Genomic DNA, 14828 nt, shown 5'->3' on the forward strand with positions numbered 1-14828 from the left:
ATGACCTGCAAACGAAAAGAAGAGCAGCTGCCGAAGAAGTTCACTGAATGTTTCACCTCATCGGCCTTGAGACCAGCCCAAAATGGGTGCAGATCCTTTTCACCAGGATCCTCAGCTTCCTTACAGCAAAACCGCACCTCACAGCAAGCTCCTTCATCTGGATCGCGGAACTCCATAGCACCGCTAGATCCCACTACTTCTGTCTCCTCTCACAGTGGCAGCCCAGCGAAAACCAGGCCTCGCATGTCAGAGGAACGTGGCAACAACTCTGAGGTGAGCCAGCTTAATAACTCTTTAGATGACACCAGAGAGGTGATAGGCACTATCAATGGTTTCCCTACCTCTAATCAACCAGTGTTAGACACAAAGGGCATGCTGATTTCTCCGTGTAGTGAAATACACACCAACATGGTTTCTCTAGTTAAAGATACAAGTCCTGGTGTTACCTCAATTAGTAGCAGAGTGGACCATGTTAAAAATAAAATTGCGAATTTGCAACCACTATCAATGAACTAACAGATTCTCATGATCATCTTACCGATGATGTACAGTGACTTAAATCCAAATTGAAGGATTTTGAAGATAGGTCCCGCCGCAACAATATTAAAATATGGGAGATATCTGAATCTGTCACTCAGCAGGAATTACACAGGTATGTTCACACATTGACGCGTGACAGACAGAATTCATAGATTGCCAAAACCATCCTTCTTACCTGAGAGAACACCACATGATGTTATTCTGCTTACTCATTTTTTCCATATCAAGGAGAAACTGACGGCTAAGATATGATCTGCTCCTGTGTTACCGGATCCATATTTTAAACTGCAATTATTCCGGCTTTGATAACAATTTTAGCATGTCTTCTTGGAGCCCTTGAAGCACCCTTTAGCTCCAATCTGGAGGTGTTAAATACAGATGTTAATAGAATGCTAGAGAAAGCATGAAAGATACGCTGCCACCTTGTAGTGAAAGGCCCCTCCTCCAAGTAACTTATACTCACCTCACTAGTACTCCCAGAGCCTTTTTTCCTCCACAGCTGCCCATTATACCTGGTGTAACCAAGTATGGAGGAACATGTGATCTTCTCCTCTGTGACAATGCCATCCAGGCAATCACTGCTAGACCATCCATATTCTGAGCACTGTCACAGCTTTCTTAGGTCATCAACATCAGCAATTTTAGCGTCACTCTGGCAGAGGAAGGAGTGGCCATGGAACACTGGTAAGGTGAGTATATAGGGGGACTGGTCGTTTTTACCTCACCCTGAATGGACAAAGTGATAGTATATCTTTAAACAAGTTTTAGCAGGGTTTCATTGGTTCAATAGGTCTTAAAGAAAGCTAATAGAAGCTTGGTCAATACTTTGTAAAATCCTGCTGAATGTGCTGCTTTTTGGTGCTTTTCAAATTATTATTTGCACCCTAAAATTAAAAATGTTTTAAAATGTTTAGGCTCTTCTATTAAGGGCCTAAACACATATAAAAACTACACAGAGAGAAGATTCAAGATGCCCTTTTCATCCTTTTTCTCTTCATAGACCTGTACCTCGTTACTACAGATACTTCCTGGCTTTTACGTTTGCCATTGATGAGATCAACAGTAATTCTGACATTTTACCTAATGTGACTCTGGGATACTTTGCAGGTGACTCTTGTAGAAATGTGAATAATGCATTAGATATTGTCCTGGAGATATTATCTGGAAAGGAATACATAGTTCCCAACTACTCCTGCTATGATCATGAGAAACTTGTTGGTGTTGTTGGAGGCCAGTCATCAGAAATATCTTTGCATATAGCTCAGATTTTAAACATTTATGGATATGCACAGGTAAGAAGGTGGCTCTAAATCTAAGGTACAAATAACCCTCTCACTGCCAGAACTGTTTTTGCATTTTTTTGCATGTTAAAATGCACACTTTAGGCCTGAAGATTACGTAAAGACCTCCAGAAGTATACATTTCCTGAAAGCAGAGAATCTGAAGAATGAAAATATGGCAGTTGCAATTTTTTATGTCTCACAATATTAGCGCAACTATTTATCAAACCCACATTTTCAATAAAAATACCTTGAAATTAATTTTAGTACACAAAAAACACAATTTAATACCCATATTTTGTGTATTTTTTAGTTTATTATAACTTTATTAAACTTTAGCGAAAAGACAAATATTGCAGGTACGTAATTCATGCCATTAGCTATTTTTCATTACAATTATAATTTCACAGTACAGCACAGTTTCTTTAGTAATAGTAATCATACTATTCAGCACAGGGACGATGAGTAAATGGATGTTCACTGCCTCATCTGCTAATACCCACCATGTTATTCCCTGGCCTGCAGAGCGGCAGTGAATCCTGGTGTAGCGCTCACCCCCAAAGGAGCCGCTGAGTATGAAATAGGTTCTCCTACCTGTTTTCTTCAGCCACCGATCCCCTTTGATCAGCAACAGCAAACCGACACTCATGGACAGAATGGACTCGAGTCTCAGGGTCTTTTGGGGTGTTTATTTGCAGATTCAACAGGAGAGAGAGGGTTTAGGATCTGTAGGATACCCTTGAAAATGCTTCAGAGGACTGCGCTTTCTCCCTTAGAAACAGCTAAAGTCAGTAGTATCGTGGCCCTATCAGAGCGACCAATACATGAACAATACAGTGTATAGCCAGGATAGTCCAGGACTTTGAGAGGAAGAGACTATCTCTGGACTCAGGTAGCAACCACTGGCTTCTTCTATAGCAATCACCTGAGAATAGGGTGAGGGATCTCTCTTGTGGGTCCCAGACGGTCGCTCTCACTAGCTCCTCTGCGGCACACATCAACAAGAAGACTCCACCTCCGGCCCAGCTTCCATCAGGTCTCCTTGCAGCCATAACTGAAATCTCTGTGCCCTCAGCATCTGCCACCTGCTGAGGTGCATGCCAGATATCCAGTGGTGTATTCTAGTTACAGGCGCCCAACACCTGCCACGTGTGTGGGCCCAGCAAAGTATCAGGGTATCCTAGGCCTCCAGGCCCCTCAGCACCTGCCATGTGCTGAGGCCCAGGCCAGTTTCTTGCATCACATAGGCCTCCTGAGGAGAGGCCCCAGGAGGGGAAGAGAGCTCTGCACAGTGTCCCCAGACCTTTTATTACCTGCATTCAACCATCAAAAATCGACCGCTACATGTCCATAGACAGGGCAATTCACTTTAAAATCTCCTGGTTCAGGCTGATCCCAGACCGAAGTACATTAAGAAACCCATTGAGTCATCAAATAGAATGGGATGCTTTAGATGCTTTCATTGCAATATGTGCAATGCAATGATCTGTGGTGACTCTTTCACTCATCCACACACAGGGAAACAATACAAGATCAATGGCTATTTTACCTGTGACACGGAATACTGTGTGTACCGACTCACATGCCCATGCTCACTAAATTACATTGGCAAAACAATTGGTCCTTTTAAACGTCGGTTCCAAAAGCATAGGAGCGATATTAGGACAACAATTGCTAAACACCTAAAAGGCGAAGAACTGGACATTCAAAAACCAGTTGCCATACATTTTGCAAAAATGCACCATCAGACGCATGAACTAAAAGGCATGATAATTGAGCAGGTACACCAGCATCCCAGGGGAGGAGATAGGGCCAAACACCTCCTCCATAGAGAATCCTTCTGGATTTACACATTAGATTGTGTACAACCCAGGGGGCTAAACACAAACCTATCATTGTCTTGTTTTCTAGACGATAGGTAGATCCACATGGATCCTAGACCTCTCGAGCATATATTTACTCACAGACCCCCCAATATCTATTTGACTGTCTCCACTCCATGCTTTTGTTCGTTAGGGTCACCCAGTGGGCCACATCACGTACAGGCAGCTCTGGGTCCTCATTTTTTAATTCCTTCCTTCCCTCCCTCCCCCTGTTAAGATACATCACTATTGAACCTCACCTTCCACTTCTTTCCTGGTGTACAGTCCTCCCCAATTGCACCAATACAGTCTCTCCACCACATAGGACACATTCAGAGATATCAGACAGACTAATGCCAATCACTAATTATTGAATTAATTTTTATATTTTATTTTGATTTCTTTAACAAATCCGAAACTTTTTCATTAAGGGCAAGCAATGGCTACACCTTATTGATATTTTGCATATCTAAATTACGATTGCAACAATTCATTATTGCAACTATATGTGACCACATTTGTCAACAGTTGTATGATTCTGCACTTCTGTTATATATTGACTGACACTGTGTAATTTCCATGGATCGTGTTTAACATGCCACATGGCTAGGTGGACCAATGGCGTTAGATCAGAGGGGCGATACTACCACACAGCTGTTAGCTGACCAATTGTTTACCTAATTGAAAACTGACAGGGCGGGAAACATGTACTTGTTATGCAATTGGGGGCGGGATTGGCTGTGTTTTTAAACGTCACAGATGTAATACACATCACTTCTGCATTCAGACCTCGGAGGGAGATCAGCAAGGAGGAAGAAGATGCTGATCTCACTCCCATCTTCCTCCTGATGCCCTCCCGAGCCGGTCCCGGGCCGCAGATGGGCTAGCGGATCCCAGGATTGAAGGTGAGGGGTTAGGGGGGGGTGGGGGGATTGTGGCAGCAGCGGCAGCACTTGAGGGGGAGTCCTGTGCAGAAGGGGTGTGTTTTTTCTGCCCGTGAGCGCGCGCTAGGGGCCATGCGAGCAGAAAAAAAAGCTGTCTGGACATGGCAACCCGCAAATGCGAGTCTGCCGTCCGTCCGTTTTTCCTCAATGGGCGGACGGCAGGAGGTTAGGTTGCCTAGTATTTGAGGTTGAATAAAGACACAGGTCCATCAAGTTCAGTCTTTGTGAGCATTTGCATGTATGTATATATGAGTGTCTATGTGTTCTAGTCATTAAAGCGGACCTTTACACTCAAAAATCAAATTCTACCAATGCATCCCTCTATGTAAGATGATAAATAATAACATAGACATGTCAGGTGTAAAATGCTGTGATTGTGAAACACTTACACTTGCAAAGCATTCACTTCCTGCTTTGAAAGGGCAAATTACTTCAGTTTGCCAAAACAATGCACACTGGGATTGCCTTGTCATCAGCAGAGCATTGCTGGGAAATCTCATCTGTAATCTCACGAGATCTCAGGGAAAGGCATTTTCCTCCCCAATACCCCCCACCTCCAACCAAGTTTGGCTCGGGAATGGGTACTCACGTGGCAGTCTAAAAGCCTATTTGTCTTTAGAGATATTTTGGACCACATCTCCTACTCCTTAATCCCGTATGCAACGCTTAAGGATAGGCATGACCTCCCCTCTATTCCCCTATTCCCCTATCTTCAGATTAAACACCTTGCCCAATCCATAACCCCTACTCTTACATTCGATAGACGAACTCCGTTTGAGATGCTATGCAGTTCCTCCTTCTCCTCGAAAGGCATGATCTCTGCTTTGTATCAACTGCTGCTTAAACCAAGGCCGGAACAATTTGTTCAACACAATTATATGGTTAAATGGGAGCGGAGTCTGGGGGTTCCTATCACTAGGGAGCAATGGGAGTCGATATGGAGGTCGGCTGCCAAATCCTCTATATGCTCAGTCTATAAGGAAAATCAGTATAAAATATTGTACCAGTGGTACTACACGCCCGCGTTTTTACACTCTATATTCCCGACAGTGTCGCCAGAATGTTGGAGAGGGGATGGACAAGTTGGGGCCCTGTTTCATATATACTGGTCTTGTCCGAGGTTACAAGCCTTCTGGAAGATGGTCCAAACCACACTGGAACGCCTGTTACAATTGAAGCTCCCGTTGAAAACTATTCACTATCTACTGGGCCTTCTGTTCCCTCACCTCCGTAAGCATGACCTTAAACTAGCCTCCCATATAATGACAGCGGCAAGATGCCTCATAGCCCTCCAATGGAAGCGCCGGACTCCGCCGACTGAGGAGGAGCTATATCAGCGTGTCAAGGAGGTGCAGGAGATGGAACACCTGAATGCAAGGTTGAATAACAACCTTCATAACTATAAGAAGGTATGGTCAGCATGGACTTCTCTGGAGGACCAACTGCTGGTACCAAGATGTGCATCAAGCAAGGCTAATATGTCCTAGACATAGAGGCTAGCCAGTAAAATGGCAGAACCAAGGTTAATCGGGTGTGGATTGAGATCTGGGGAGGCGGATCCAAGGAAGAGTGGGTCATGACCAAGCAGGAGCAAGGTTAATTTAGACTGTTACACACCCTGGAAGAGGAGTGAGGTACTTGTTTATTTGTTTACTTGTTAATTTCTTAAATGGTTTAATTCTCAAAATAATGGTTTAGACATGCGCATAGATACGTTTCATCCTAATGATTAATATGCCCATGACTAAACTCCATGCGCACCTTCTATCGATACATACAGTTTAGTCACTAATAAATATGTGCAGCAAAATGTGTGAAAACAGGCAATTTTCTCTTATTGAAGGATTGTGTACTGCCCACCTTGAGGAATCTACCAGTAGTAAAATGGAGTCCTGGAGGGACTGCGAATGCTCTTAACAAACCTTTGTCCTGATGATCCGAGGTGGTGGTACTCTATCCCCCAAACAATGGAAGCTAACATGTGAAAATGTTTTGATCATTAACCTGTTTCCTTCTCTGTATATTTTACTTTTATTGTCCATTTGGTATATGATTCAATATTTTGTAAATCCTATACTGCTTGTATGAAAATAAAAAAAAGTTTATTCGGAAAAAAATTAAAATAAAAAAATGAGTACCTGTCACGACCATCTGCTATCACATGGGGGGGCTTGTAAGCCCCCCTATGTGATAGCAGTCAAAGTAAAGTTAAAAAAAAAGCTTTTTCAATTAAAATTAAATAAAATCAATCTAATAGTAATTGTAAAAAAATTTGAAAAGTCCCCCGCCCCCGTGAGCACGCGCGTCGCCACGTAAACACGCGTCGGGTGCGCCTACGTATGAAAACGACGAACGCGCTACACATGTTGGGTATCACCGCGCACGCCAGAGTGAGAGCAATAATTCTAGGGCCAGTATTTTGGGGTATCTCTAAATTGATGACCTGTGGGGGCTTTTAAAGCGTCTTCTATTGACTTTTTGGGGTACTGCAGTTTTTTGCCGTTTCACGGATGCACGCAATTTGTAACCTGGGCATGTTGGGTATCGTTTTACTCTTTGTAACCTCATCTTTTATATTTCATTTAAAAAAATGGTATTTTGTTGTGTTTTGGGGCATTAAATTAAAGTTTTCACTAAATGTTGGGGTTTAATAAGGAGTTGCGCTAATATTGCGCAACATAAAAATTTGCAACTACCACCATTTTATTCTACAGGGTCTTGGCATTCAGAAAATATATAATGTTGGGGGGTTTTAAGTCATTTTCAGGCCTAAAATGTGGAATATAACATGGGTGCAAAAAATGAAAAAAGGGCCTCAGTCATGAAGGGGTTAAATAAATGGGTAAAGGTCCGCTTTAAGCATTAAATACATGTGCTATGTGCTCAATCCTGATCTGCTTCCTTATTTTATGGACATGGAGTAGTATTTAAATGTATATGACATAATTAAATTATAGAGCCTCCTAATTACTCCTGACTTCAGGAGATATCTCTTCCGATCCTGGCCCTCTATTTTATAATACTCACCCTCCAAACCAGCGCTACATTTCCTCTGGCAGCAGCCGTAATCCATGCAACTTGATTTCTATTCCCCTGCTTCCTATAACCAGTCCTTCTTTCTCATGTTCACTCTGGAATGCCCGCTCTGTCTATAACAAACTCACCACTGTGCATGATCTTCTCATCTCCAATTCCTTTAACATGCTTGCAGTTACTGAAACCTGGCTTCAGGAATCTGACTTTGCCTACCCTGCTGCCCAGAATTTACATAGGACAAGGCATGCTGTGGCATTTACTTGTCTGGGAACTGAGCAATTCACCATGGAGAGAATAGATCTGATACCCCCATATGCCAGTGTTGCACTAGCAAAGTAAACTTATCATGAACATCAGGCTATAGCAGTCTACAGCACTTGCTATACAACTTTAGCATAACGTTGCATTCTGGATCATTGAGGGCCCTTCTGGGATGTGAGATATGATTACTGGCCTGTGTAATTGTAAAAAAAAACAAAAAAACTTTGTCTATATATGGCTGCCAAAGAGATGTTGCTGTTGTTGTTGTTGTTGTTGTTGTGTAGTTCAATTTCAATCTGATGCCATTGTGGGTGGTAACTTTTTGGAATAAGGACACTGACCTTGCTATGTTTCCAGAATATTAGATCTTTGGGAAGAAACAGTTGCTTCCCTTCAGGAAATAATCCACTGAATATAAATATATATGACTGTCGCTCTGATGAAGGATCCCTGTGCGGACCCGAAACGTTAGCACCGTATGACAGTATGTGACATTGGGTATTGAATAAACATATCAATACTTTAAAAACCCTTCAAGTGTGTGCCGGTGATTTACTTTTATTTACTATTGTTGTTGGTTTAGCTCGGCACATTTTATATATATATTGTGTACGTTGCCACAAAATATCTGATAAGCAATATCTAGTCACACACGTCACTGTAGCTAGCTGAATAGCTGAATAGTTCTAATTCCCTCTACATTCTCCATAATTTTAAAACATGTTCATAATGAAAAAAAAATATGTTAGGGCAGACAAGAAAAAGTAAAAGGCATAAATTGTGGAACTGAAACATCTCAAAGTAAAAAAATAAAATGCTCTGGAACTCAAGGGGTAAAAGGCTCAGGGACACAAATGGTTACAAACACATCAGAAATTGTATTTAATTTATTGTTTAGATCAGCTATGGTGCAACAGATCCTCGTTTAACCAATAAACAAATCTACCCGTCCTTCTTCCAAACACTGCCCAGTGATCAGATACAGTATTTGGCAATTGTGAAGCTACTGAACCACTTTGGCTGGACTTGGATTGGTGTTATTACATCTGATGATGATGTTGGAGAGATACAAAGTCTGGAGCTCACCAAACAGGCTGCTAAACACGGCATTTGCATTGAGTATACTATTAAATTACCACCTGGTCACAACAATAAAATATTCTATGTATCATATGTAGCAACAAACATTTTCAATAATTCAACCTCTACTGTTGTTGTACTTTGTGGCTCCATTTCATTTGCCATGGTATATTTCATTGAAACACTTTGCAGAGTTGGCCATAAGAAGACAATAATTACTCCAGCAACTCCACTTCCTCACCTTCCACAAAAACCCAGAGGGGCAGCTTCCCTCCATGGTAGTTTGATATTTACCCCTATCACTAAAAAAATCCCCACATTAAAAATGTTTTTAGAAAACATCAGCGTTGCAAGTTATCCAAATGACTCTTTAGCTGAACACATCATGGCAATTCATTTTAATTGCAAAACTTCAGATCCATTACTTACCAAGACAATTGAATTCTTTTATGGAACAAAACTTTACAAATGTAACAGAAGTATACTTATTGGTGAGCTTCCTGATCATATATACTACACTCAGAGTTTTGGAATAACTTACCAAGTGTACAGAACCGTCTATGCCATGGCACATGCTCTACATGAGATGCAATTATTTACATCCAGGAAACAAAACACAAGCGTTACAAGTCATAGACATATACTGAAGGTAAGGTGATATGCAGGGTCCAGTATACTGACACTGATTCAAGTCAAATTATAAGAGGTCATGCTGGTTGTGTTGGTGAAGCCCATATACTGTACATAATGCTTAAAAAGGAACTTTACCCATATCTTCAAAATAACAACAAACACACCTTTAGAAATGTTTAGTAATTGTAATCTACAGACAGATACTGCTTGATATATGCAGGCTTTGTATTCTTTGCATACATTGTTTCTCTTTTCTTTCCCATTCTTCTGACAGTAGCCTGTTTAACTAAGGGCAGGTTACTAGATCTCCCTTTTCTTCCTGGTACTCTGGCACATATGACTAGGACACGTGACCATGCACATCATCTCAGGGAAGGAGAATGCCTTTCCCTGAGACCTCATGAGATTACAGTAATCTCATGTAATCTTCCCAGGATGCAATGCTTTGGCACATTACATGATTTGTGCCAGAACTGGACCAGGAAGAAGATGAACTGTATTTGTAAGTAAATGAAAAACAAGTTTGTTTAATTTTGTAAGATGATTTCATATCAGCATGCAGCGCTGCATGCTGACGTATTTTTTAGTGAAAGGGGGTAAAGCTCCATTTTAAGATGTAATTTGAGGAAAATGGGACAATGTTATTTCCAATAAAGCTTGACTGTTGTTTTTTGTTTGCATTATGTACGGAGTGGTGTTGGGTTAGACCCTTTGTAAGGTGTTACATGCGGCTTTCTACCTCTTTTAGAAGTAACCCCCATGCTTTCTGTTCTGTTTTATCCTCATCACTTGCTGAGTTACACTGTCATCGCAGGCTGCGCTGTGAGAATGGAAAACTGAACAAAGGGGAAACAAACACGACACCCCCAATAGTGTCTGTCATAGATGCCATTCTGATGTAGTGTGAAACCAGCTACAACAGCACTTCACAGGGAAGGAATACAGAGCATTTACAACAAATACATGGATTTCAGTAATCAAGGGTTTGAATGAAAAAAATATTAACTCATCTAAAAATATTAACATGAAGGTGTCCAGAGTTGGGCTTTAATCTATTGACCTATTAAAGGTATCAGACCCATTAGATTAGATAAATGAATATTAGATAGGGAGCCACTTGTAACTTAGCTGACTACTACTGGAAGCAGAGGGTTGTAGACAACAAACTAAACAAAATATACTTGTTTATTGTTCCAGTATTTTTTAAGAAGGGTTCATTTCCAAGATCCCACTGGAGAAAAAGTGTATTTTAATGAAAACGGAGAGATGATCCCAGAGTATTACATTTATAATTATGCCGTGTTTACTGATAGGAGATATCACATACGGCATGTTGGCAGATTCAATGGATCATTTCCTGAAGGGAAGGAACTGGTTATCCTCAAAGATATAATATTCTGGAAACATGGCAAGGTCAGTGTCCTTTCTCCTATAACAAGTTAAAGCTAAAGTCACCACCCACAATAGCATAAGATTGAAGTTGAACTACACAACAACAACAACATCTTTTTGGCAGCCACATCTATACAAAATTCCCTATTCTTTACTATTACACAGGCCAGTAATCATATATCACCTCCCAGAAGGGGCCCTCCATAATCTTGAATGCAAAATTATGCTAAAGTTGTATAGCAAGTGCTGTAGACTGCTATAGCCTGATGTTCATGATAACTGTTTAATTTCCTAGTGCAATGCTGGAATATGATAATATCGGCCTTATTCTCTCTATGGTGAATTACTCATTTCCCAGACAAGTGAATGCTTCAGAATATAACTACCCAACTCAGTGCTACAGACCTTCAATACCACCAAAAATATACTACAATGTGCAATATCACTGCAGCCTTCAATTCAATATACCAAAATATACAACACAATATTATAAAAAGAATGGTGCTACGGACACAAAACATGCGTTACATAAAATAAACACCACTTTGAAATTCCATGTGAACTCTTTGAAAAAGTTCAATCTCTTTACCATGAATTCCTTTTCTGTTTACCATTTGGGGGGTTCCACAGGTGAGTAGAGACAGTATCGGAAGCTATGTTAGATGGAAGTCATCTGTATAAGGCGCTATATGCCTATCTGCAAAATAAGAGGCATTGTTGTTTGGTGGGTCTGCTGGGGAGAGGTGTTTGAGCACTGGAGCACTTTGATTCACGATGAAGAGTTTGAACTTTGTGGAAGAGTTTATTTAGAACTGTTACCGGATGGAATAATCTTCATTGATTAAACATCTTGTCACATGGACTTTCACATTGGTATTTATTTTATGTAACGCATATTTTGTGTCCGCAGCTCCTTTCTTATTATAATATTGTGTTGCAAATGCTACAGCATTCCTTGCCCTATGAAAATTCTGACTTTCAAAAAGTCAAGGAGCCAGGATGGCACAGTAAAAGTAGGAGGTGAGTATTTAGGAGGCTCAATAATTTAATTATGTCATATACACTACTACTACTCCATGTCCAGAAAATAAGGAAGCGGGTCAGGTTTAAGCACACAGCTGATGAGGTCATAAAACAGAAGTTATCTCAATCCACATTGCTCTTAGTGAGACCCATACTTGGGGTCTAATATCAGGGGTCTGCTTTCTAAATAGAACCCTATGCTGCAAATTAGTTGTGGTGAGATATCTTTCCCCTAGCCTATGAGCAAGAGGAGCACAACTCTTTATATAGTAACTCTATTTAAATTGTTTTCTACATTATTAAAGGCCAAATCCTGTTTCAACAATTGAAATAAACGTGGATCCCCCAGCAGTCTTAAAAAAAAATTAGCTTTGGCATGCTAAACGCACAACCTGTTCCCCTCAAACTCACCCGCCTGGGGATCCAGCGTGACTCATCTTCTGGGCTGAGTGACATTTAGCATCATATAACTCACTACTTGTCAGCCATGCTGTGCTTTCTGCAACATTTAGGAACCATTCACTACCAGAGGAAGAAGAGGGTGAAAGCACCCGTGACATCACCGGACTGAGGACACCTGGAACTAAGGCACATATAAGTCACTCCAAAAGGGACAAATAGGCAAAAGTGGCAAAACTTTTTTAGCACATTGTGATTATTACAGTATTAAAACATTTTCTACAATTAGTGTTTATTAACTTTTCTGCTGGTTTTGTTTCTCATGTAGGTTCCTGTGTCTACGTGTTCTGAAGACTGTCCCCCAGGATATAGAAATGTCATGAAGAGGGGAATCCATCGGTGCTGCTTTGAATGTTTGCAGTGTTCAGATGGAGAAATATCTAATGAGACAGGTTTGCTGATTTAATTCACATATTGTAAGGTGTTTACATCACAATGTCAGATAGACAGCAGTAAATATTGTTAAATATATTCCATCAGAAGTTAATCAGAACAATTCCTGTGATCTGCTTTGCCAGGTTTCTGATATTCCTGGGAATATAATCAGCTAATTATTATCCACTGATCTATGGAAGCTACATGAACGTGGGATGATTGTTGGCGCTCGAAGCAATGGAGCGAGTATCAGCAAAACAGCAGAATTCGTTAAATGTTCAAGAGCATCTGTTGTTAAAGTGTTTAAAGACTGGACTGTCAGCCGAAAATCTGGGTCTGAACGTGCGAATTGTGTCCGTCAGCGACTAGTCAATTTTAGGGCATAACGGTGAGTGGCAAGACTGGTACAAGACAACAGAAGAGCAACAGTGCAGTGTCAGATTCCTCACATCACCTTTCAACATCTTGTGAGGTGATGTGAGGAATCACCTCACAAGATGATGTGACTTTGAGGTGGCCCAACGAAGTCATCTCGTGACCCAACAAAGTACTGATGGGGTGGTCATAATAATCTGGCCACTCAGTGTATGTCCGTGATGCTGTTCTTCACAATAAATTTGTGAGAAACAATTATATATCTGGAGCACTGGTGACTTTGCATCTCTTGATTAGGTTTTAGTATAGCGCCATCCAACACTATTCCTTCAAGCACCCACTTATTATTTTAAAATATTAAAAAAAATAAAAAGCTCATAGGGGTTCTATCATTCCCTTATTCACTTAAAAAAAATAACTTCTGTTTCTGTTGCTGTTGGTGAGTTTTCCTTACTTGCTGTCTGATAAAGCTGTGTCACCAGAACAGGGAATAAGTAGAAATCTCTGGAATGAAGCACTGGATAGCAGACTTACTTATGAATAATGTATATTTTTGCCCATCCAATTTAGCTTTATTTTCTCCGAGTCAGATTCTTCAGCTTGTATCAGGTGTTAGAGGTCACTTGAAGGTGACAGTTGCTGCCTTTTCAAATGGCAGACCTCACATATAGTGCACTCAGAAGCTGGGAACAGTTTGTGATGGTGGCTTACAGGTCAGCAACTACCAAACTTCAGACGACTTATGACCCCTGATTGCCTTAATAATGACAGTTCCCATATTTCTGTGCTGACCTCTTCCATGCAACCTTTTATATCTAGACAAAGGATCATGCCATAAGTGTCCAGAAGACCAGTGGCCAAATGACAACAACAAGTGTCATCCAAAACCCGTGGAATATCTGTCCTACAAGAACAATACAATAACACTTTTGATTTCCATCATCTCTGTGATTCTTTTTCTAAAAACTTCTACAATCTTGGGAATCTTCATTGCATTTCGGGACACTGCATTGGTCAGAGCTAATAACCAAAACCTGAGCTTCATACTTCTGGTTTCTATTATGTTGGGTTTCATCTGTGTGTTTTTGTTTTTGGGCCGCCCAGTACACACAACATGTATGCTGCGTCAGACATCATTTGCAATCATCTTCTCGGTTGCTATCTCCTCTATTTTGGCCAAGACTATCATGGTCTACTCAGCCTTCAAAGCCACCAAACCCGGAAGTCCCTGGAGGAAATTTATTGGAGTAAAAATCCCCAATTGTGTGGTTTTCCTTTGTTCTTTCTTTCAGGTTTTAATTAGTATCACTTGGTTATCTTATTCTCCTCCATTCCCAGAACGAAACACCCACTTGTATGTTGACAAAATTATTATTCAGTGTAATGAAGGCTCTGCGGTGGCATTTTCCATCCTCCTGGGTTACATGGGACTTCTAGCAGCTGTGACTTTCATTGTGGCTTTCCTGGCCAGAAATTTACCAGATAGTTTCAATGAAGCCAAATACATCACCTTCAGCATGCTGGTGTTCTGCAGCGTCTGGATCGCTTTTATCCCAGCTTATATGAGT

General features: G+C 40.9%; 1 protein-coding gene across 1 annotated transcript in view; it reads left to right on the plus strand.

The window, feature by feature from the left end:
• Positions 1 to 14828, plus strand: part of LOC108795639 (extracellular calcium-sensing receptor-like) — a 15880-nt gene continuing 1052 nt past the window's right edge. Inside the window, exons 1-4 of the mRNA XM_018566930.1 lie at positions 1 to 356; positions 1541 to 1832; positions 5862 to 6035; positions 12779 to 12902. Coding sequence (XP_018422432.1) covers positions 1 to 356; positions 1541 to 1832; positions 5862 to 6035; positions 12779 to 12902 — 946 coding nt within the window. The remainder of the gene's footprint in view (positions 357 to 1540; positions 1833 to 5861; positions 6036 to 12778; positions 12903 to 14828) is intronic.

The sequence above is a fragment of the Nanorana parkeri genome, unplaced genomic scaffold (genome assembly GCF_000935625.1).
Source record: "Nanorana parkeri isolate BGI_ZX_2015 unplaced genomic scaffold, ASM93562v1 scaffold989, whole genome shotgun sequence".
In the NCBI taxonomy this organism is placed as follows: domain Eukaryota; kingdom Metazoa; phylum Chordata; class Amphibia; order Anura; family Dicroglossidae; genus Nanorana; species Nanorana parkeri.